Source organism: Thermobia domestica, chromosome 7 (assembly GCF_964235325.1).
Source record: "Thermobia domestica chromosome 7, izTheDome1.hap1.1, whole genome shotgun sequence".
Lineage (NCBI taxonomy): Eukaryota > Metazoa > Arthropoda > Insecta > Zygentoma > Lepismatidae > Thermobia > Thermobia domestica.
Window position 1 is genome coordinate 151,938,165 of NC_137460.1, and position 22,659 is coordinate 151,960,823.

Here is a 22,659-nt window from a genome sequence, read left to right on the forward strand (position 1 = left end):
GTCCAGGCCATACTACAGTAGGTGAATGGGAGAGAGGAAGTATGGTGTACCGTTTTACCAGAAACTCAAGTATGAGGTTGTTTATGATCTACCAGTATTCCTTTAGGAACGTGTACCTTTGGAGGTTAGGAAAGACATTTACCTTTGGAAAATCCCATCTTACTAGGCAATTCCTTATGGCATTAAGTCTTCAGTGGTGGTTTCTACAAATTCAATCCGTCATTAGGAAAGAGCCAAATATATATATATACACGCAACTACGAGGTACTGAAAAATTTAAACAAGTTCTATGCATGGGAAAGAAAACAGTGGACGCCCAAGGACTGCTGTGGACGAGAACATGACAACAGCAGCACTTGTTGCAACCATTGTGACGTCTCCAAAAGCAGTAACCAATAGTTATGGTCTGTGTCATTAATCTGTAGTCTAGATGCTGCATACGAATGATTGACATTCCTACAAGGTGCAATCGCAACGGCACGAAATGAAAACAACACAAGTAGGTAGGTACAGTTCGCACAATGCTTACTATGTGTAATCCGAATCTCGTTTCTTGGCCATGTGCTTGATACTGAAGTTAAATTTATTAAAGATGTACGCACGCACTGTGCTGGAGAGGTTAGTGTAGGTGATCAACAATTTCTCTTGTGTTAGGTCAGTCATTCAGGCCCACATTGTAGCCAGATCACTTATCGCATTTCATGCCCTTCAGTAATCTCCACACCAAGTTCATAGTGTAGGACGCTTGATTCCACCATCAATAGTTCACAATTTCGAAATAAATAAAACAATTTCATTTCATAGGTCAAACCACGTGCGTTACAATGTCTGCAATTTCGTCATGGACAGCAAATTAGAACAAGAGCGAACGTGAAATTCTGTACACAAAGACGCTTGACATGATTCGGCAGGGGTATGGTTGGTCAACAAATGGATATCGCGCACTGAACAACTCCAAATTTGAACTTCAAACATGTATAAAATCCATAGGCCACAAAACAAATAATTTCCTTTAAAATAATAAAATTTAGAATTTCACGGGTAAAATTTAATACAATGCTAATAATGATACTAACAATAATAAATTTCCAAACTTGCAAATAGTGTTACCAATCCTTGACAAAGAGTCATAAGAAAGTAGGATTAAAGCAAGGTATATTATTATTTCAAAAGGCAAAATAAATCCTCCACAGAAATTAACATGTATTACTAGCAATCGCAATGATAAATTTTAATGTTGCTTAAGAGTAGCACAAGGGAACAGATTACAACAGATGAAGCGAGAACAGTACGTGACTTTCTCATGCTCAAGATATGGGAGGAAGAAAAAAGAATTTGCTGACTTATGATCTACCAACGTAACACTGACCTGGTAACCAACACCACCTATACCAAATTTAATATGCAATTAAAACAAACCAATTAATGTAAGTTAATAGAAAATGAACATACTAATTCAAATCCAAAGCTCATAATGTACATCATAATATTCTAATAATGAAAATTACTGTATACTGTACAACAATCCGTGAGGGTAACAAACCAAACAAAAAAACAAATCATGTGATTAAAGCTAAACCAAACAATGAATATATATATATAAAATTAAATGTAAATAATAAGACTACTATAACATCACCTATTTCAAATTAAGGCTGTGTCCAACCCTCGAAATGCGTTGGGATTTCCCTATATAATAACATGGCATATTTCTTTCCAAAATATTATGAAAACTATTTACTTTATGCATTTCAAAATTCGTCCAAATGTTTGTTATTATTAATATTGCATGTTCACTTTTTCTTCCTAGGGTAATAGAGCGCGCTAATTAAAAATTAATTTTCTTCCATTTAAAAGCTGTGTAAGATAATGGCTGCATTTTGCAATAGCGCAGAACAGCAGATAGGAGGCTAAGCAGGTAGGTTTCTTTCATTCTGTCCCCTGCTAGGTCACGTGCGCGAACTTAGGGTTGTCTCCGGAGATGAAGAAACCAATGGAATGCAGATAAGAGCAAAGTCTGGTGTTTCTTTCTTCATAGATTTTCAAGATTCCATTGATTCTACATAAACATCTCCACGAATAGTTACCTGTAGAGGCCTATTGGAGCTAACGACGTACAAAAGTTTCAGAAAATCTGTCTATGTTCCTTTCAAGTGAAGGAAGTGTTCATTTATAAAAGTAGTTTTGAACTGTATAGTGTAGAGTAAATTGGCTTATTTGTCGCATCAACTGACAAACGTTTACACAGAGATCGAAAAGGATTTATGCTGTTGTGATGTATAACGAACTGCAAAATAGTTAATATATGTGTAAGAAGAAAACGCCCGAGAACTGCTTTTCGATGTATCGTTTATGAGCTATGAACATCAATATTGAAACCGGAAATACTAGTAAATTTCTACCAGTTCCGGTTTTCAATAGAGAGATAGGATTGGAGATGGTACATTTTCTAGAGACGTTGAATCAATTCCCTAAAACCGCTTGTCGCTAGGTAATATAGTTTTTCATTTATGGCCTTAAGTGGTCTATCTCTATTACTTCTGATTTATATAGAAGATTGACGGAGGAGATGGCACCTATTCTTAGGACGCTAAATCGATTCCAGAAAACCCTTCTCGATCTCTCTTGCCGCTTTTGGTGTGATACCTGTTAACAGACAGATGGACATAGCAGTTCTATTAGACTTTCGAAACCTTTGCATAGAATAGTTTGGAAGTTTAATAAACGCAGGTAGAAGAAATAGTATTCATCAAATCTATTTTCGTGCAGATTAAAAATATGGGAATTTCAAAGATTCTTTTACATAAGTTATTATCCTCTAAAGAATAACGGGGACCGCGGTGGCTCAGTGATAGAGTGCTCACCTCTGGTGTGTATGTGCTCCCGGTTCTATCCCTGATCGCACCAAGTGGGCTTTGTTGTGGATAAACATCATGTTCGTGAGTTTTCTCATTTTCTTCCACTTTCTTCATTCCACCATTTCATTTATTCTCATCATCACCGTCTCCTTTAGCCTAGTCGGCATAATTGTGGGACGTAAAACACAAAGATTTCACTTCATTTCTAAATAATAACCTAATGCATTCTACAGTGTTCTGTTCTTGGCTAATGCCCCAATAATAGCACCAGATTGATGAAACACTTGCAGATTGATATGCCACAAAATCGATTATTATTAATGTCAAAAAAATGTTGCACCAATATCTGCCAGGTAATCACTACAAGCAAGAATCTATCTATTTCGTTCAAATAGTGTTCCCCATGAGACGAGATGAGAAGTAAGGTTTTCTCGTCTCGTCTCCTAAATTTAATAGGTCTTGTCACGTTCCAATTCTCGAAGTCTTCTTTCGATCTTGTCTCGACATTTTATTGTTCTGTTTTGGTAATGTCTGTTTTTTAGAAATTATGCCCTAATTTTTCTTAATTTCATCTGGAAGTATCACAACCGTTCCTCGTCACAATTGGTCCACGAATAATGTGGTATAATAACATTTAAACCATACTTATTATTGGTCTAAATTGTGTAACGACTTGCATATTTTAAACGTAGATAAATGCTCTTCATCGCTTTTGTATCATCATTTTATCAATTTGTAGGTTTTTTACATATGAATCATGTAACACTAAAACAGTGTTTGAGACCAAAACTTCGGTGAATCAGTGCTGCCCACGGGACTCGAGAAATTTCTCGTCTCGAAAACGAGACAATAATTGTTGTATTTCTTGCGCCGTCTCGAATTTAAAAAGATACTTCTCGTGTGGTTCTTGAGATTATAATCGATGAAATTCTGGTCTCGTGGCCAACAAACTTTCAGAATGGGATGAACTGGTGGACTTGCGTGGGGGTGCGTCTGTAGGGAGCAGGTGCGTTAGTAACGGTGGGTATGCGCGTAAACTAGAAGTTTATCCAATCATAATATGAATAGAAATAAAAAATACATACGTTTCGAATTGCTAAAATTTAAATACATCACAAATATCGACCAATATCCAGTTTTTGTTTTTCTTACGCCATAGTGAAATATTAACCAGTATAAACTGCCAAAGCGCTTGTAGAGATGTACTTATAATATCGATTCAAATGTTATCATAACCAGTGGCGTATTTAGGATCTTGTTTCGGAGGGGGAGGCTTGAGAACCAGTAAGAAGCATTTGTGTTGTACGTATAATGTGAAAAAAAAATAATGAAATTATTTCGGGGAGCTCTTGAGCCTATAGCATCCTAAATGCGCCACTAACCAAAACATATTTATCATTATTAGAGTATAAATGTAAATTACCCTTCATAATATTACTAATGGAGCAAACTTTTCAGTGCTGTATCTCAGTTACATAAGTTACACGTTATCCAGGTATTTGCCAGGCGAAATTGTAGGCCGCTAGATTTTGATTGAGAGGTTTCATCCGCAAATCATCATCAAATCAAGAATTAACTCTCTTCTAATGGGTGGTCAACTACAAAATACAAGTAGGCCTATGCACGAATGTGGATATATGGACTAATATAGCTTTCTGTAGATATACTTTTATTGATTCAGTGCGATTTGTAATCATTCCAATTTGCGACAAGGTTCATGTATCGGCCAAATTTTATTGAAAATTTGATATTCCTCAGCTGAAAATAATAATTCTAGTTTGTGACCAACCGGTACTTTCTTCTTTAAATGAATCAGGAGAGTAGAAATAATACACGTTGCCAGATATTTTCCCTAAAATTATAAAGTGTTATGAACTACATAGGGGAAACAAGGATAAACATCTCTTTGTTCAAAAGTGACGTAATTGTAGATTCATAAGATGTAACGTAACTTTGATCAGGAAACTGAGTCCAAATATACTGTATAACACAACACACACAGATATTTTATATATATAAAATTCTGTAAATCAAGTTTTCAGTCAAAATCAAGTGAAAAATATTTCACTTGCTTATCTTTGGAATATCACCATCGGATCCAAATGATCTAGACCCTCAGAAATATTATAATATTTATTTATTTTCTATATGCCTATTACTGTTATGCACACGCATGAAATGCCATGATTTGTTCTTTCATCTTCCCAGATATTTATTTTAAAGTTTTATTTTTTAAAGTTATATTCCTTATTTTGGAAAGCAAAATATTGATGATAATGCTTTTAGTTTTGCATTTCCTCAGAGATCTCTCCTTTTTTTTTCACCGCGCAAGAATCAAGATTTAGGATCAAAAATAGTTGAAATAGGAAAATAGGGAAAGCGCACGCTGTTTGACAAGAAGGCTTGTTACAAAATAAACTAAAAAGTTACATAGATAAGATTGTCTCATTTCTGACAGCAGCCAGTCTTGCCTCTCGCAACCTTATGTTCTTCCGACCATGTTATCAGGTTGTCAACGAACATAACTTCGAAGATATGCACTCTCCGCATTTTTAGATAAACGATCTTATCTTATTTCGTAACTTGTTTCCCTCCCCTACCAACTTTTTGAAGATCACTGAGGAATAATGGTGTGAATTGATCAGGTATCTGCACCTCCAAGAACAGGGAAAGAAATCCTGTTTATATGCTTTCCAACGTTGTCATATTTATTTGTAAAAAGTAATATTAATGAATTAAAAGAGCTAGATTAAAAAAAAAAAAGTGAACATGTAGTATTGGGGTAGGCTAACATCTGGAGAAATTTTGAATTGCATAAGACAAATAGTTTTCATAATATTTTGGAAAGAAGTTCACCATGTTATTATATAGGGATTGATGATCTCAGCTGAAAACGTTAGACACGGCCTTAAGGAGAAAACTTCAAGCAGAACTCTACAAGAATAATGTGTATAATGAAGGCCAATTATAACGTACATGATTATAAAAACAGCCATTTATTATTCGCTTTTATATATGATCCGAAGACAGCCATGTTGAACATCAGGAGATCCAATGCGGACCGATAAAATGCACCTCTGTTTGCACGCATCAAATAGCCCAAGAGACTGTCAATCTGGATAGAATGGGGAATACATATTTATTTTTGTGACGTTCCAAGATAGCGTGTAGGTGGTCGTGACTGCTACCATCCCGAAAAATAGCAGGTATGAAGTAGTCATTTGCTTTGACTACTTTTGCGAAGAAGACTACGTTTCGAAGGACGGAAGTTCTTTTGTCATTCTAGTAACTGTGGTTAAAAAATTACACAAAACCCCATTTTGGACAGTGATCATCTTGGCTCTCAATACCGAGGCCTAAACTCCATTAAAAGCCATTCTGCGTGTCTTTGTAAAAGATCAACACGTCAGCATCAACAATATCGTAATATGGGTCGTATTCATAAATGTTGCCCACAATGCAATTATCCAATCTGAAGAATGTACACCTGAAAACAGGAGAGGCGGGAAGTCTATTGTGGCGTACAATGGGAAAATGACGACAATGTAGCATATATGTCATTGCTAAATGCAAATGACAATTACAAAGAGAACCTACAAAATTTGCACAAAAATACACTACTCACGAAAGTAGTCCAAAACAAGAAAATTTAACCAAAATCTCAAATTGCGTGGAGAAAAGGGGAAATTACTAAACTGATTAAAGGTGCAAGGTCAGAAGCAAGAGGCACCACAGAGGTAATTAGCCCAAGGCGTAAACCATGGTGCATTACAAAAACACGAACTGTTTACACTTTAAAAGTTGACATTACAACATCCTATTAGGTAGGAGCAAAATCGCAAGGATAGGAGTTTTGGGGGCGATCCAACACTTGCTAAGCAAGAAAAATTAATTCTACAAGTCAAAGTTACTCTAAAGTATGGAATCAATGGAAAGGAAACTAACATGCCCAAATCTATAATAATCGATAGCAACTGATTTTAAGTAAATAGGAATGTCAGGGAATGCAACTATAACTAGACAATGGCTTTATCTCACCATAAAGTCCTCCTAAGATCGGTCTGACACTTGATACACGACCTACATAGTGTGTACAGTTCCAAACGATCCAACCGAATCTTCCCAACAGCTCTACTCCGACGATTTTGTTCTCGACGTGTATGTGACGTAAGATAGAAAATATCGGATATTTCCACGTGTGGTCAAAATGTCACAGTGGAACTTCTCCAAATACAAAGCTAGCTTTGCCGTTAATGTCTTACAGCAATTTAGTCCTCACATTTCAACAGGAAAGTGGACATGGCATCTACATATTCTTCAATGTGGCAGGAACAAGCCACATTCCAAAGCTTCACAGTTCTCTAAAGCTTGTTTTTAATACATCCTGTAGAATTGAAGTGTTTGCTCTTGTCAAAACACATACGTAACATAACTTCTGAAACACACAAGCGAGGAAGAGACTGCTGGAGAGCACAAATTTAAATCAATGACCGAAAATTACGCAGAGAAAAACTAAATTAATGTGGCGTAATAAGGGGAGAAATAAAGTAGTTGTAATTAAGGGAAACAGAGATATTTTATGTATCCGGGAGATAGCTGCTGGCGTAAGGTTTATTACTGTAATTTACAATTATTCGAATTCTTAATTTCAATAACAACAGAATTACTGCATTGCAGCAAGCTTAATTAACAGAAAGTAAAACGCAAATTCCTTGTTTATTCTTAATGTAACGTCATAGAATCGATGTTACTCCAAGGTAGATGACCTAACCGTTAATGTTGAAGACGGCTAGGCTTCCGTATATAGCTACGTTCTTGAAGATGGTAAAGATGAAATTGATGAATAAAAAATTCTGTCCTTGACTCAGGGCCCAAGGCTATTCATATTATAGTAGAATCCTCAGTGGTGATGGCTATCGAGCAATTTTTGACAATTCTTTGCTACCCCACCTTACGGCTTTTTCATTTCCAGGATAAGAAAGCGCTTGTCCATACAGCTAAATCCATAAGCGAGTGGTTTGACGAAATATGAGTGAATCAACTAAACTGGTGATCTTAATTCCTTGAACATCTGCGGGGCGTGTTAGAGCGCCGGTTGCGATCCAAACTAACCCACTAATAAACCATTATCGAGTTATTGGACATGTTGCGGAGAAATTAAATGCAATGGATATTAGAGGTGGTGGGTGTTATAGTTGTGAATGGTGGATTTACTCACCAGCTCCTGGTAACCACATTGCTACAAATGGGAAGCAGGAAAATTCGGTGTACGGAAAACTCAGTGTGGGGAATGTTAGGTGTAAAGAAAGATTCGTTGTAGTAGGCCGTAGGATTTATTAAAAACTCAACTTTGAGGATAAATGAGCGTATTAGTTTGAAGTTCAAATTTTGTGTAGAACGTACTTTTACTGTCTACTATCATTTTTACGTTTACTTTATATTGCTTTATATTGAATTGTGTTGCTGAAATTATTTGAATTCTAGATTTCGACGGATTTTAACATTTTATGGCCCTTACATGACGAGAAATTTGTTTTTCGATGTCCGTTCGTGTGATTTAGCGAAGCGACCATCGCTACCAATCGACATTTAATTTAAAACTTAAGTTTTTATGCTGTTTTGGAGGATGTCTCCTAGAAATTTCTACTTCCAAAAAAATGTAGGTTACTGGACGGGTAAAGTTGAAAATTGTAGATTTTTAAAAAATGTTCTGACGATTTTATGTCTATTTTATAAACAAATATTTAAATCTAAATTCTTCAAAAATGACAGTTTATTTACGTTACTCAAAGGTGTAAAAATAAATGCCTCAACTAAAGTATCTACGCCTGATTGAAGAAGAAGTCAATAAGGAGTCGATAGGGTTGCAGTACTTGTTTACCTTAACTTAAGGCAAACAAACTAAAATGTCTGATTGGAGGAGAAGTCAACTATTTGTACAACTATTATCAGATAAAACCATCCTGCTTTATATTGCCCTTTCCACTAAGACTTTTTTGATCAATATATTTTTGCATCTTACATATGTATATACAAAGTGATTCTTTCGAAACTCACGGATTTCATTTGGCTCTAGAATTGTTAAATTGTTAAATAAATAAATTTCTAACTAAAGTCCGATTTTCATGCGGTTTGCTGCAAATCAAGGAAGGATGGGAGATTTATGGGACTATGTTTACTGGTTTAAATTCATCCGGGGTAATATAGAGCAGGCTGCAAGAAAAACAGCAAATATTCGCAATTGTACGTTACAGTTCGAATGAGATATTGGATATTTGAAGCGAAATTGAAGAATACAAATTAAGTGTTAGTGGTAACACACATAAATCACATGTTGAATAGAGATTTCTTGGGTGAGTTAGAGTCGGTAACTGACATCTTCCACAACATCCACCAGCGAGGTCCGATGCTTCCCTGTCTTCTTAAGAAACGATCCTGTTTCCTGCAATTTATTCACTAACGACCATATTATGTTTCTGTCTGGGGCAGAACGTGAGGCAAAGTGGTGTTTTTAGTTGTTCCTATAACTATTCTCTGAACTTATAGTTGTAATTGTTTTATTTCTGACAAAAAGTGTCAGCTTCATTATGTGATGAAAAGTAGTTTATAGTAATACCCCGCAAAAGACATGAAAGAGGTATTGGACTCAAGGCAAAAAATAAATTTGCTTTTTGTTGAAATAGGTAATAACATTTTATTCGTTACATTTTATGGTTTTCGTTTTCACAATATGAAGTCGAAAATTATCGTCAGTGCTAATATTCAATATGTATTACACCGAATCTACCTTACACCTAAATTTCCCCACACAAAGTTTTCCGTACACCGAGTTTTCTTACACAGAAATTTCCTACACCGAATTTTCCTAGACCCCTACAAGTGTGAAAGGCACCAATGGCAATGATAGTGTATATGGTTTGGGCAAAAATCTCGCCATAGTGATTTCTTCCGAGTAGAAAGTTCAAACTATCGATATATATGGGGGCTGGCCATCGACACGTCATCGTAAAAAACTAACTTTATTCACTTATGTTGTGGGTCCAGGTAAATGGCAACTTCGCAGTTTCATTTAACATTGGGCGCATAAAAAGAGTGCAGCCCAAACGGCTCGTCCGATTTAAAAAAAAAAAAAAAAAAAAAAATCCTTCACTTTAGATCGAAAACAACATATTTGGAGACGGTTTTCCCATATCACGGAACCAATAAAATGTGTTATCCAAAGTATTTCTGCATATTCATTCTGGCCATTGGAGCTCCTGTGATTTGATATACACGAGCTACTTCTTCGTGTGCCACCCTATATTACTGTACACTACATACAATTACCGCATAAACTAAGTAATCTAAGTTTGCATAGTCTCTCTATCGGATACCTCTCATTTCGAGATAAATAATCATGTCTCACATTACGTCGGTGTACACTATTCAGAGGTTTTATTCTAATTACAATGAAAAAGAGGGAGGATAATTTAAAACGTATGCTTCCAAAATAATTATAAATTAAAGACAAGACATAAAACATAGTAAGTGATTTTATTAATTTTAAGAAGAGGAAAAAGAAAGAACTTAACAGTTACTTCCTTGCTTATATTAATATAACATTTCCTTCGAGGAAAAAATAAGTCTAGTTTAAGCTCAACAAATAATGTTACCATGATAAATGTGGCAAATATAATTTTCCCAATTTGGATTTATGTTATGATTTTATATCCATTCACTTTTAACATTTTTTTTTTTTTTTTTACGCCTCTAGTGTCTAAGGCAAGGATTTCTGGTTTTATGTTATTTAAGTCTTTATTATTATTATTATTATTATTATTATTATTATTATTATTATTATTATTATTATTATTATTATTATTTGAGCCCAGAAACTCGTGTGTGTTGTTATGGCGAAATTTTGTCCTGACGAAATTTTGGCTTGCGCGTTTTGGCCAAATAAGATTTGTCCTCGAGGTGTTGCCAAAGCAAGGTCTTGAGCAATGATGTTTCGGTCACAAGATTTTGTCCGTATACGAGTGTACACAGCCTTGATTCAGTACCACTTGAAAAAAAAAATGCAAGCAAGGTAGAACATTACATTTAAGACTCCCTTATCCTTACTAGAATGAGTTATTCTCAGTAACACACCTTTCTCTTCCATAGCAAATAATGTAGTTTCCTTAAAAATAGTCTGGAATAAGCAACGTCTTAAGTGTAGGAAGTAATTATACTTGGTGTTCAAAACAAGGTTCTTTTTATTATTTCATTACCACAGTTTTTCCTTAAATAATTTTAGAACAAAATTACAAAGATAGTAACATAGTTTGTTTCTTTTTTTTTTTCAGTGTATAGATAACTTTATAAAATACAATGTAAAAATGTATTATTATTTCAATATTAGAAAGTATATTTGCTATTTGTATGAAATAAATTATGATGATTTATAAATAAACATGAAATGAATTAGCTCTACAAAAAAATTTCTGATAATTGTATAACAAACATTTTAATTCAAAAGTCCTTATGGCTAAAATACTTACCATGCTAGTTCAAATTCTGAGATACAATATGCATGAAATTCTTTAATATTATATAATGAACACTTCAGAACATGGTTTTAAACGGAGTACTACACATCACTAAAGTCTGTTTCGAACATATTAAAATGTTCAATTTATCACACTGATAATTCAAGCATCCAATGTCTTCATTTGTAAAAATTATAAAGTATATATGTGCTTGAATGCAATACATCATCATACAAGTTAAAAAGCAAAGTCTCAAAGCATATATTGGTTTGTTCTAATAAAATTAATGATGCAGCCGATTTCATCTAATATTTTCTAATTGTTGTATAATTTCTATAGTTGTAGGTCTTTCATGTGGCACTTGTTGCCAGGAACTAGTGTAGAGTTTCACAAAGTGTTGGTCCTCAATGCTGCCTGCTGCTGGAACTCTTGGTCTATACTCTTCAGACACAACCTGTTCGTATATGTAAAGAAAGAAAAAAAAAATCAATTTGAATTGAAAATTTGACAACTATACATTGTGTAACGTGGTATGGGAGTGAGAGAGTTGAAATTAACCTTATACCATTTGAGAAAGCATGCAAGTGATTCTGGTGTGAAAGTGTTAGGAGTCATTTACTCAAAAATGGTTACGCAGCCAAGGAATATTTATTGACCTGAAGACCAATTTTTTCTCCTTTCCTTGTAGAATACCTAGACCACCTGGTAGAAATGGTTTTCATTGTGACATGTCTTTTAGCAATAATCGTAATGAACAAACAGCAATGAGGCCATGGCATTAAAATACCTCCAACATGTAGTATGGTTAGTTGTATTCACAACACACTTTCGACATAGTTGATAGACGAGGATCCAAAAGTATTCCAAAGCATGATTGTTCTGCCAACTATCCACTGTGATACTACCTTGAAAGCCCGTAGTTCACGTGCATAGTGAGTATAATTTCGTGTACTATATGCCTTAAATTATACTATCTACTATACTATAATTATTCGACACTGGATAGGTTTCTTATGTCTAGTTTATTATACTGATTATTCAAAAAATTGTGTGTCAGTGTATATTAAAGAGTTCCTGAACAATCTTCAAAAAAAATTCTAATTGAAAGAATATATCGTATATTTTCTCGAAGTGTGTAGTCAGAATACTTAGTTGCAATTATTATATACTTAATTGAGCTAAGGAGCAATAGAGTTAAAATTACCTTTATGATAGCATAGCCGAGGAAATATTAAAACTTCACTTATATACGTATGAAGAGAGTACTCTGCGAGCTTGATTATAAATAGACGCAAAGTGAACGAATAAAAATTTCTGCCATTCAAAAACAAAAGACCGTATCAGTTTTTATTAATTATTATCACGATTTTCTGTTTAGATACGTCATAAACTTAACGGATACGATACAGCCTATACATATGATAACTAAAGCCCGGAGTTAATGGCAAAATGACATAAGTGCCATTATTGCAATTTTCATGATATTTTCAGGGAAAGTGCAATTTCACAATTTAAAAGCAATTTGTTGCTATTGTCACAGGTTTTTTCTTCCACTACTCTTTATTTACTCATGAATGACAGCATACCACAGATCTGAGTCACTCTTATCTGGCCAAGCGATCTCGGTGTCTGACAATAACTGGTCTATTCCCGTTGGAATGTGCCAAGTGGAGGGGCGGGGATGCTAGTGCGTATTCAGTTCTTGAAATTTTGAAGCAGTGTTCGGTTCTTGGAATGACAAACGAAGATGCTTACTTTCAAGAAGTAGCCAGGTGGGCAGTTATTGTGAATCTTAGGTATACAGAACTGGTATTTATGCGTGTTTCAGTATTTCAAGATGCAGAAAGGTGGTATTTCTAGGCAACAGAAGTTGGAAAAATTTGTGAGTGAGTTCGGGCGTACTGTGTTTTCAACAGACGGTTCTGTACTGTTTTGTAAGTTATGTGAAACTATGGTTTCCGCTGAAAAGCGTTATTTTGTAACACACCATATAAGTACTGCAAAACACAATTCTGCAAGGACGGAAATCAGCTGGTGGAAAGGTTCAAAATCTTCTTGGAACAGTCACGAATCCCGCTTCGCGTACTAACAGTTTTACGAATGATCTGTGTGAAGCTCTAATTAACGCGGACATTTCTTTATGGAAGTTAGAAAATGTTTCCTTTAGGAACTTTCTCGAGAAATACACACAAAAAAATTCCAACATCTTTGAGAAAGACTTACGTCGATAGCGCGTACAACAGAACTATTGACATATCCGTAAAAGTGTTGCTGACAAAAATATGTGGATTTCAATTGATGAAACTTGCGATATTCTAGGACGTTCTATTGCCAACGTTGTAATTGGAACTTTTGGAGGTTAAGAAGGCTCACAAACAATTTTGATCGCATCAGAGTTCTGGAAAAAGTAAATGGCACGGCAATTGCAAAGGTTTTTACAAAATCACTGAGTATTCTGTGGCCAGAATGTGTAAAATACGATAAGGTCCTTTTTGTCACAGATACATGAAAAGTGCAGCAAAAGCCCTTAAGGTTCTATTCCCACGTATGCTGCATGCCACCTGTCTTGCACACGTGTTACATAGAATTGCAGAGGAAGTTCGTTCTCATTTTCCTGACGTTGACCTTCTTGTGTCAAATGTGAAAAAGGTATTTCTGAGAGCTCCCTCGCGAACAAGTGCGTTTCGCGAATTAGCCCCTGAACTTCCGCTTCCACCACAGCCTGTCTTAACGAGATGGGGTACATGAATTACAGCTGTTCTCTTTTATGCTAACAACTTTGAACCCATCAAAAGAATCATTGATACTTTTGATGAGGATGATGCGTCTTCAATTAAGGTTGCTCAGTTTGCTTAAGAAGAATTCCTTGAAAAAAGGACTTAGTCTTCATTGCAACACATTTTGCAAAGTTACCAGATGTTATTGCCAAGCTTGAGAAAAAAAACAGACTCTCGCTAGTTCTCTGAAAATCTTCAATGATACTCTCAACGATCTGAGGGTTGTACAGTCCGCAGCAAAAACCCTGCAACATAAGCACGTAAGTTTATTGTGAAACGACGAGATATTTTGCTCCAAAATAAATGTGCTGAGGAGGACGCCGAGGTTTCTCCTCGAAGATTTGTGCCACTTAGACGTTATGTTGATTCTCTGCACTGTTAGGCGTAGTTTCACAATAAACTTACATGCTCATGTTGCAGGCTTTTTGCTGCGGACTGTACCTGGTGACAAGGGCGAGTACATTCGGCGTGAGTGTGATTGTGTTATAAGTGCTAATCCAGATTTGTGAAAATTGAAGGACATCGCTAATGTTATGGAAGGTGATGCTGATACAACTGTTGACAGTGACATGGATCCTTCCCAAATTACATGTTTCAAGTATGCTCCAGTGACATCTGTAGATGTGGAAAGATCATTTTCACATCTAAAGCGAATTCTTTCTGACAGGAGACAAAATCTTTCCTTTGAAAATCTTAAAAAGATGTTAATAATTTCAGAGAACAAAAATATTAAAAACCTTTCGTAAGTGAAAATAAACTGCTAGTGTGGTGTAAAATGACTTCACTTTAGTATTTCTTGTGCTTTGAATGTGTATGCTAATGTAACCGCGTGTGAATAAAATGTGATAATGTTTTTAAATTATTGTTTCATTGTTACTACTGAAGAATGGCGAATGAATTGTTAGATTCGTCCCTTCACGAGCTGCGCAAGTTTCCATAATTTTAAGTATTAAGTACAAAATGCAAAATGAAACATTTTATTCGATTAGTAAACGAATTATAGCCTATTATAGCTTTTACATATTTTAGTACATTTTTTTTTCCCAAAGTTCGTGATTGCTTGTTTATTTTATTTTGCCAGCAATTTTCGGGCTTTTATTTCGCCATTAATTCCGGGCTTTAATGAAAACGTCGCCAAGCTTATAGATATAGATTCCTGTTTTGTCAGTTAATCCTCATATGATTTGCCTGCTGTTAAATCAATTAAGATCAAGTCTGCGGATACAGTCTTTTGCCTCTGAACGGCGGATTTTATCTCCTTAAGTATTATGTAATACAACAGTACACTTATATACTGAGCGATTGCCTATATGTGCCGATCGCTATCCAAAGTTCAATGTTATTCAAAATAAGTTTCTGGACCGTTATTTTTCAAGAGTGTCATTAATTAGTTTCATCTTTATTCAGATGAAAGCATAAGACTTTGCTTAGCTCAAATGGAGAACCTTTCCTATAGCAAAGATGAATTTTAGCCTTAGTTCAGGTAAACCAAAAGATTTGAGAGGTCAGCTAATCCTGTTAAAGTTAGTTATAGTTCTGACAAAGATTGCCAATCAGTCTAGATAATCATTCTAAGAAATGTCTACATTTTGTCTAAGAGGATTTTCAATCAATGCGGAATGTGTAGCAGATAATTTAAAGAACAAACTTACTAATACTCAGATTTCAATAGTTTCTTCGGATGGCATTGAGAAACTATCCATAAAGTAATCCATGATGCACGAAATGCTCGTACTCATTTTGCAGGACCAACTCAACGACGAGAGGGACAGGAAAATAAACAAAATAAAGACCATTCTGAGCTAAAATAATGGAAGATACGCATACTATTGAGGAAATAAAGCATTCGGAGAAGTGAAATGAATTACATACGGAAAGTACTATTGATTTTTTTCTAAAGATGTGATGTTAATATACCGTAATCAGTTTTATGTAATAGTAAATATAACCACCATTTTTTAATGTTTCTCTCACTGTGACGAAATTTTCATCATGAGACTAAAGTTATAGATTTAAGCTTCAGGGAAGATGTTTAATTTCCTACATTGTGCAGGAATTTTTATTATGTAGGTGTTTTGTAATTCATAATAAAATACGTTGTATTTGTTTTTATATTATTCGACTTCCAAACTATGCTATACATCAGTGTTGGAAGTCTCATAGAATAGCTTTATTCGTCCGTCTGTCGACAGGTATCAGAACAAAAACAATAAGAGATAGCGAGAAACGGTTTCTTGCAAACGAATCAGCCTCCCAAGCTGTTTTCTTGCTATCGATTTACCGTTCTAAAAATATGTTCCATCTGCTGTTAACTCGATTCAAACCGGAAGTAGTTAAATTTTGCCATTATCGGTTTCAAAATTGATCGCCTAAAACGAAAACAGTAACAGATAACGAGAAGTAGTTTCTTGGAAACGAATCAGCGTCTCAAGACAACCATGACTATTCAGAACACCCTACGAAAAACGGAAGTCGTTCAAATTTACTTACTTCCGGTTTCAATACAGATTTCCGTAGAGACAAAAACAGTAAATGCTATCAAGATTCGTCTTTTTTCTCCATCGATTCAACGTCCCAAGTATAGTTTCTATCAGCTCCGTTAACTCTCTATTCAAACCGGAATTGGTTAAAATTAGCTATTTTTAGTTTCAAAGTTCATCACTATAGAACGAGAACAGACAGCAAGAAGCGATATTTTGCATACGATTCAGCGTCTGAGGACAACATATCATGATTATTCACAACACTACCGAAACCGACCCGCGGGAGTTGCTGGACTCCCACCGGGCGTCTCACCAGATGGCGGATAGGGAAATGCCCACCAGATATGGCGGGTACCGAAAATCATCGGGGCGGACCAAAACCAGACTGCTGTCTTGCAGTTAGTAGTGGAACTACAAAGGCTAGGGGAGGAGGACCCCAACAGAAAACTCCTGGTCCTCTAGGTTGGGGGTAGTGCGCAGGGCTAACAACTCTACCACGGAAAACGAAACTATTCAGAAACAGAAGCCAGAGCCTAGGAATTGAAAAGGAACAGTGGAGACGGCAAAGCAACGGAAGAAGGATGTGAAGATAGGAACATGAAACATACGAACAATGCTAGAACCTGGGAAAATTGAAGAAGTTGCTCAAAAGACAATATTAAAAAATATGGATATAGTAGCTTTGCAGGAGATTCGATGGGAAGGCTACGGCAGAATTGATAAAAAGAATTACACTTTCTATTACAACGGAACCCTAACAAAAACCGGACAATATGGAACTAGATTCATGATAGGCAGACATTTCAGAGATAAGATACTACAATACACACCAGTCAACGAAAGAATAAGCAAAATTAGAATAAAAGGAAAAATTTCGAAATCTCACAATAATCACAGTTTACGCCCCTACTGAAGAAATAGACATTGCAAAGAAAGAAGAATCCTACGAGAACTTAGAAGAAACTTACGAAAACACACCGAAATATGATACAATAATAGTACTGGGAGACTTCAATGCCAAACTAGGAAGCAGAGGTGCAAACACGAAAGTCACTGGGAAAATACTACATGCAGAAAGCAGTGACAATGGACAACTACTAATTCAATTTGCAATAAGAAACCAACTAGTAGTAAAGAGTACAAGCTTCCCACACAAACAAATACACTTAGGAACCTGGAAATTTCCTGATAATACGATGAATCAAATAGATCACGTCCTTATCAACCGCAGATATACATCCTCCATAATAGATGTTAAGAGCCGAAGGGGTCCAAACTGCGATACAGACCACTTTCTAGTGGAAACAAAATTAAGGGAGAGAATATGCATATAACAGCAACAGAGAACAGTTACAAATGAGAAATGGAATACAGTGAAACTAAAGATTAGAGAAGAAGCTGATAAATTCAAGGACACGATTGAAAGTAAATGTGAAAAAATGACAGAAAAAGTAAACTCATCGATACAAGAGAAATTGGACGAGGTTGTATCAGTAATAAAAGAAGCTGCGACGGAAACAATTGGAGTAAAGAAAAATGGAAACAATAAAGCAAAATGGTTTGATGAAGAATGTCAAGAAATAATTAGCCAGAAAAATGAAGCAAGAAGAAAAATGCTACAAAGAGAGACAAGAAGAAAAATGCTACAAAGAGAGGCAAGAAGAAACTACGAAAGGTATAAAGAGCTGAGGAAACAAGCGAAAAAGTTTTGTAAAAAGAAAAAGAAACAGATGATAAAAGGTATGATAGAGGAAATAGAGAACTTAAATAAAGAAAATGAAACCAGAAAATTTTATGCAGCAATGAAGAGAATGAAAAGAGGATATCAGCCAAAAATGATAGGATACAAAGACGAGAAAGGAGAAATAGTAGGAGATAAAGAAAAAATAATGAAAATATGGACAGACTATTTTAAAGAGTTATTGAACCCTCAGACACAGGTGGAAGAAGAGCTACAAGAGAAGCAACAGGAGCAAATAGACAAAGATAAGATGGCTAAAGCACACAAGAAAGGAAAATCTGAGGAAGAAGTTGAAGCAGCACCTCCGAAGGAAGAAATAGGAGAGATTATTAATAAACTGAAGAACAATAAGGCCCCGGGAGAAGATAGCATAACCATAGAACTAATAAAACATGCAGGTCCTAAACTGAAATAAAAAATATATGACATAATTCAGCAAATATGGATGGAAGAAGACATACCAGACAGATGGAAGATAGGAATAATACATCCTCTGCATAAAAAAGGAGATAGAATGGATTGTAAAAAACTACAGAGGAATCATGCTCTTAAATGTAGCATACAATATATTAACAGGCATAATCAACAATAGAATCAAGAAGTACGCAGAGAAGGAAATAGGGGAATATCAATGTGGATTTCAGAAAAATCGCAGCACGATTGACCAGCTGTTTATCATGAGGCAGGTAATAGAAAAAAAAGTTATGAACACGGCACGGATCTACATATATTATTCATAGATTTCAAACAGGCTTTCGACAGTGTGGACAGAAACAGACTCACAGAGGCACTTGAGAACATAAGGATACCAAAAAAACTCATAAGACTTGTACAGATTACGCTCAACAAAACAGCAAAAGTAAAAATAGAGCAGTTATTAGAAGAAGAATTCCAATATAATAAAGGAGTTAAACAAGGAGATGGATTATCAACAACACTGTTCATAATCGCCCTACATACAGCCATACAGAAAATAGACAAACGAGGAACTATAATGTACAAAACCAGCCAAATCTGTGCATACGCCGATGATGTTACAATAATCGCAAGAACAGAAAACGAACTGAACAGAATGTACATAGAACTGGGAAAAGCAACCACGGTAATGGGATTACAGGTGAACGTGAGCCAAATCAAACATATGATAATAACAACTGCAGAACATAGAAGAAATACAACGAACATAACAATACAAAAGACGTTTGAAAGTGTACCCACATTTAAATATTTAGGATACTTAATAGATAACAAAAAACACAACAATAGCAATAAAAGAACGAATTCAAGCAGGAAACAAAGCTCATCACGTCTGCAAAAAAATAAGGTAATAAACAGAAGCACAAAATTAAAAATATATAGAACCCTCATAAGACCAATAGTAACATATGCTTCAGAAGTATGGACACTCACAAAAAACGAAAATAACCTACGCGTATTCGAAAGAAAAGTAATAAGGAAGATTTATGGCCATGTGAAAACTGAAGAGGAATGGAGAATACGCTCCAATAGAGAAATAGAAGAAATTCTGGAAAACAAAGACATAGTCCGATACATAAAAGCACAAAGACTGAGATGGCTGGGTCATGTGGAACACATGGAAGAAGATCGCCTTCCCAAAAGGATCGTGAATGAGAAGATCTTTTCTAGCAGAAGAAAAGGGAGACCCAAACAGAGATGGATAGATAGTGTGCAAGAGGATCTCCGGATATTGAAAGTGGCTAACTGGAAACAAACAGCCAGAGACAGGAAAAGATGAAGGCAACTGGTGGAAGATGCCAAGGCCCATATCGGGCTGTAGAGCTGTGTGGTAAGGTAAGGTAAGATACTACCGAAACCGAAGTGGTTCAAATTTATTACTACTTCCGGTTTCAGAAAGGTGGAACGAAATGTCAAAATCAGTGCTGCGTACTACCAAACATGTCCTAATTGAAATGTACCAGGATGAAATCCCAGCGTTATACGGACAAGATATGAACCAGGTGGAACTGCACTAAGAGAAGTCATCCGCTTATAAGTAGCATAGTTTGGAAGTCTAATATAATAACATATTCATAATGAGTAGCAGCACCTCTTATTATACGTACTGTATAAGTAAATTGAAAGAGAACTGAATGAAAACTTGACTCTCTCTCTCTTCTTAACAATTTTTCTGAATTATCAAGAACTGTCCAGTATTTCAGCATGTTCATTAACAATATATTTCGTATTTTTTTCTCTCTCATATTAAAGGTTATCAGTGTGTGATTATGTTCCTTAAAATTGTAGGCCAGCTTCAGAAAACACACACACACACACAGTCATTATGTGTTAAAGTTAAGTGAAATTACTTGAGACCTGTGGTATTAGACATTTTAATTTAAAATTGTTATAAAAGTATCTTACCTTATATATAACAAAATAAGGATTTTCTCCCTGGTATGGGACACAACGAGAATGCATCTGCCACATAGTAATTGCCATGGAATAAACATCGGATTTGGAGGATGGTTCCTTTCCTTGTAACACTTCAGGTGACATATAAAGCATTGTACCCTAAAAATAAAACTTCTAAAATTAGACTTCGAATGACAATATACATTTTTTTTTTTTTTTTTTTTAACTTATTGCAGGATCGGTAAGCTCAATCTCAAATTCACTAAGCAAATTGTAACACAGAATATATTTTCCTTAATGACTTTCCTGATGTGATTGATTGAAAACAATACTTTAACTGTATGCTGATTCTGACAATTTTTTTCTTACATCATAGGAATGTTGTAACTTCAAACAAATGTGAATAATGATTACAAGATTGAATCTAGAACTTATTTAATTAGGTACAGACTTAAGAAAATAATTCATTACACAAAATCCAATCAAATTACTTAGTAAACTTGAGAAAAAGTGAAAAAAAAATAGAAAGGATACAGTAGAGCAGTAGATTATAGAAAAAAAGGGCTCTAAGGAATGTACACTTTTTTTCTTTCTTCAGAATCATGTGGTACCTGCGCAAGAGATTTCTTCGTTACATTTGGGGGAATTCACTCTTGGACTCGAGAGTATCCATCCAAATTCGTGGATTTACTCTCACCCAAAATCATTAGGTTTGAGAAGAAATTATTGTCTAAAACGAAGAAACTCTCATTAGATACACTTAAGATGCACTTACATCTGTAAATTGGAACTCCTACATTAGACACTTTTACCCCTGTAAAAGTCAAATTTCCTGGTTGTCCTGACATTCCATTAAACCCTTTTGGGTATAACCTATTTAGTGTATTATATGCTGAATTTAATCGCTTATATACTTAAATGTATAGAACTTCTGTATAATTAATAAAACCAGACTTTGTTTTCTCCTGAAACGTTATAAGAAAATACTCACTCAATAATACTGAAGTGTAGCTACAAATCAGCTCTCCTAGGAGATGACTCTAGTAATAACCAATATTCAACATGATTCATAGAAACTGATGGGTACATGCAAAAATACAGTTTTATTGTTTAACAAATACGTTCAAGAATTGCTAATAAATTTTTATAAAAGTCTTTGTTGTTCCTAATCAAAAGCATTCTGGGTATGACTATAGTGATAATGTTAATTTCAAAAGTGCACATACGAAATTATTTAAGATTGTTTCGTACCTACAACTAAAATTAAATGGTTTGTAGAAAGAAATTTGTCATTATACCTATGTATCCAGAAGTCATGTATTTATTTTCATACTGTGACTAATTATTTTCTTACTTAAAGACATGATATCCTAAAAGTGAACAAGATGTTGCTCATTTTCGTAGTTTATAAGATAACAATGAAAAAAATATTGGGATACAATTGTACTGGGAAGTAAATTTAATAGGGAAATGACGGGAAAACAATAGAAAGAAATGCAGAGATCTTATTAAACGCTTGCAGGGACATGGATTTAGAAGTAAATGCAAAGAAAACTAAATACATGGGAGTGCGTCGGGACCGTAATACAGCAAATTATGGATGCGTTAAAATATTAAATAATACTTTTGATAAAATGGATAATTTCAAATATCTGTGTTCAATATTAACAGACGAAAATCATATTCACGAAGAAATTAATTGTCAACTAAAAGCAGGGAATTCGTGTTACTATTCGGTTCCGCGCGAATTCGCGAATTCTGTCGAGGAATTTGAAGCTTAAAATATACAAAGCGATAATCATGCCTGTTGTTCTGTATGGCTGTGAAACATGGTCACTTACTCTGAGGGAAGAACATAGACTGAAAGTATTTGAGAACAAGATCCTGAGACGAATATTCGGACCCAAGAGGAACGGA

At 35.1% G+C, this 22,659-nt stretch overlaps 1 protein-coding gene across 1 annotated transcript in view; it reads right to left on the reverse strand.

Moving 5' to 3' along the window:
* Positions 1-10,742: 10,742 nt before the first annotated feature.
* Mos (proto-oncogene serine/threonine-protein kinase mos) overlaps positions 10,743-22,659 on the reverse strand; it is a 44,630-nt gene continuing 32,713 nt past the window's right edge. Inside the window, exons 5-6 of the mRNA XM_081765428.1 lie at positions 20,752-20,901; positions 10,743-11,822 (exon numbers count right to left, since the gene is read on the reverse strand). Coding sequence (XP_081621554.1) covers positions 11,670-11,822; positions 20,752-20,901 — 303 coding nt within the window. The 3' untranslated portion in view covers positions 10,743-11,669. The remainder of the gene's footprint in view (positions 11,823-20,751; positions 20,902-22,659) is intronic.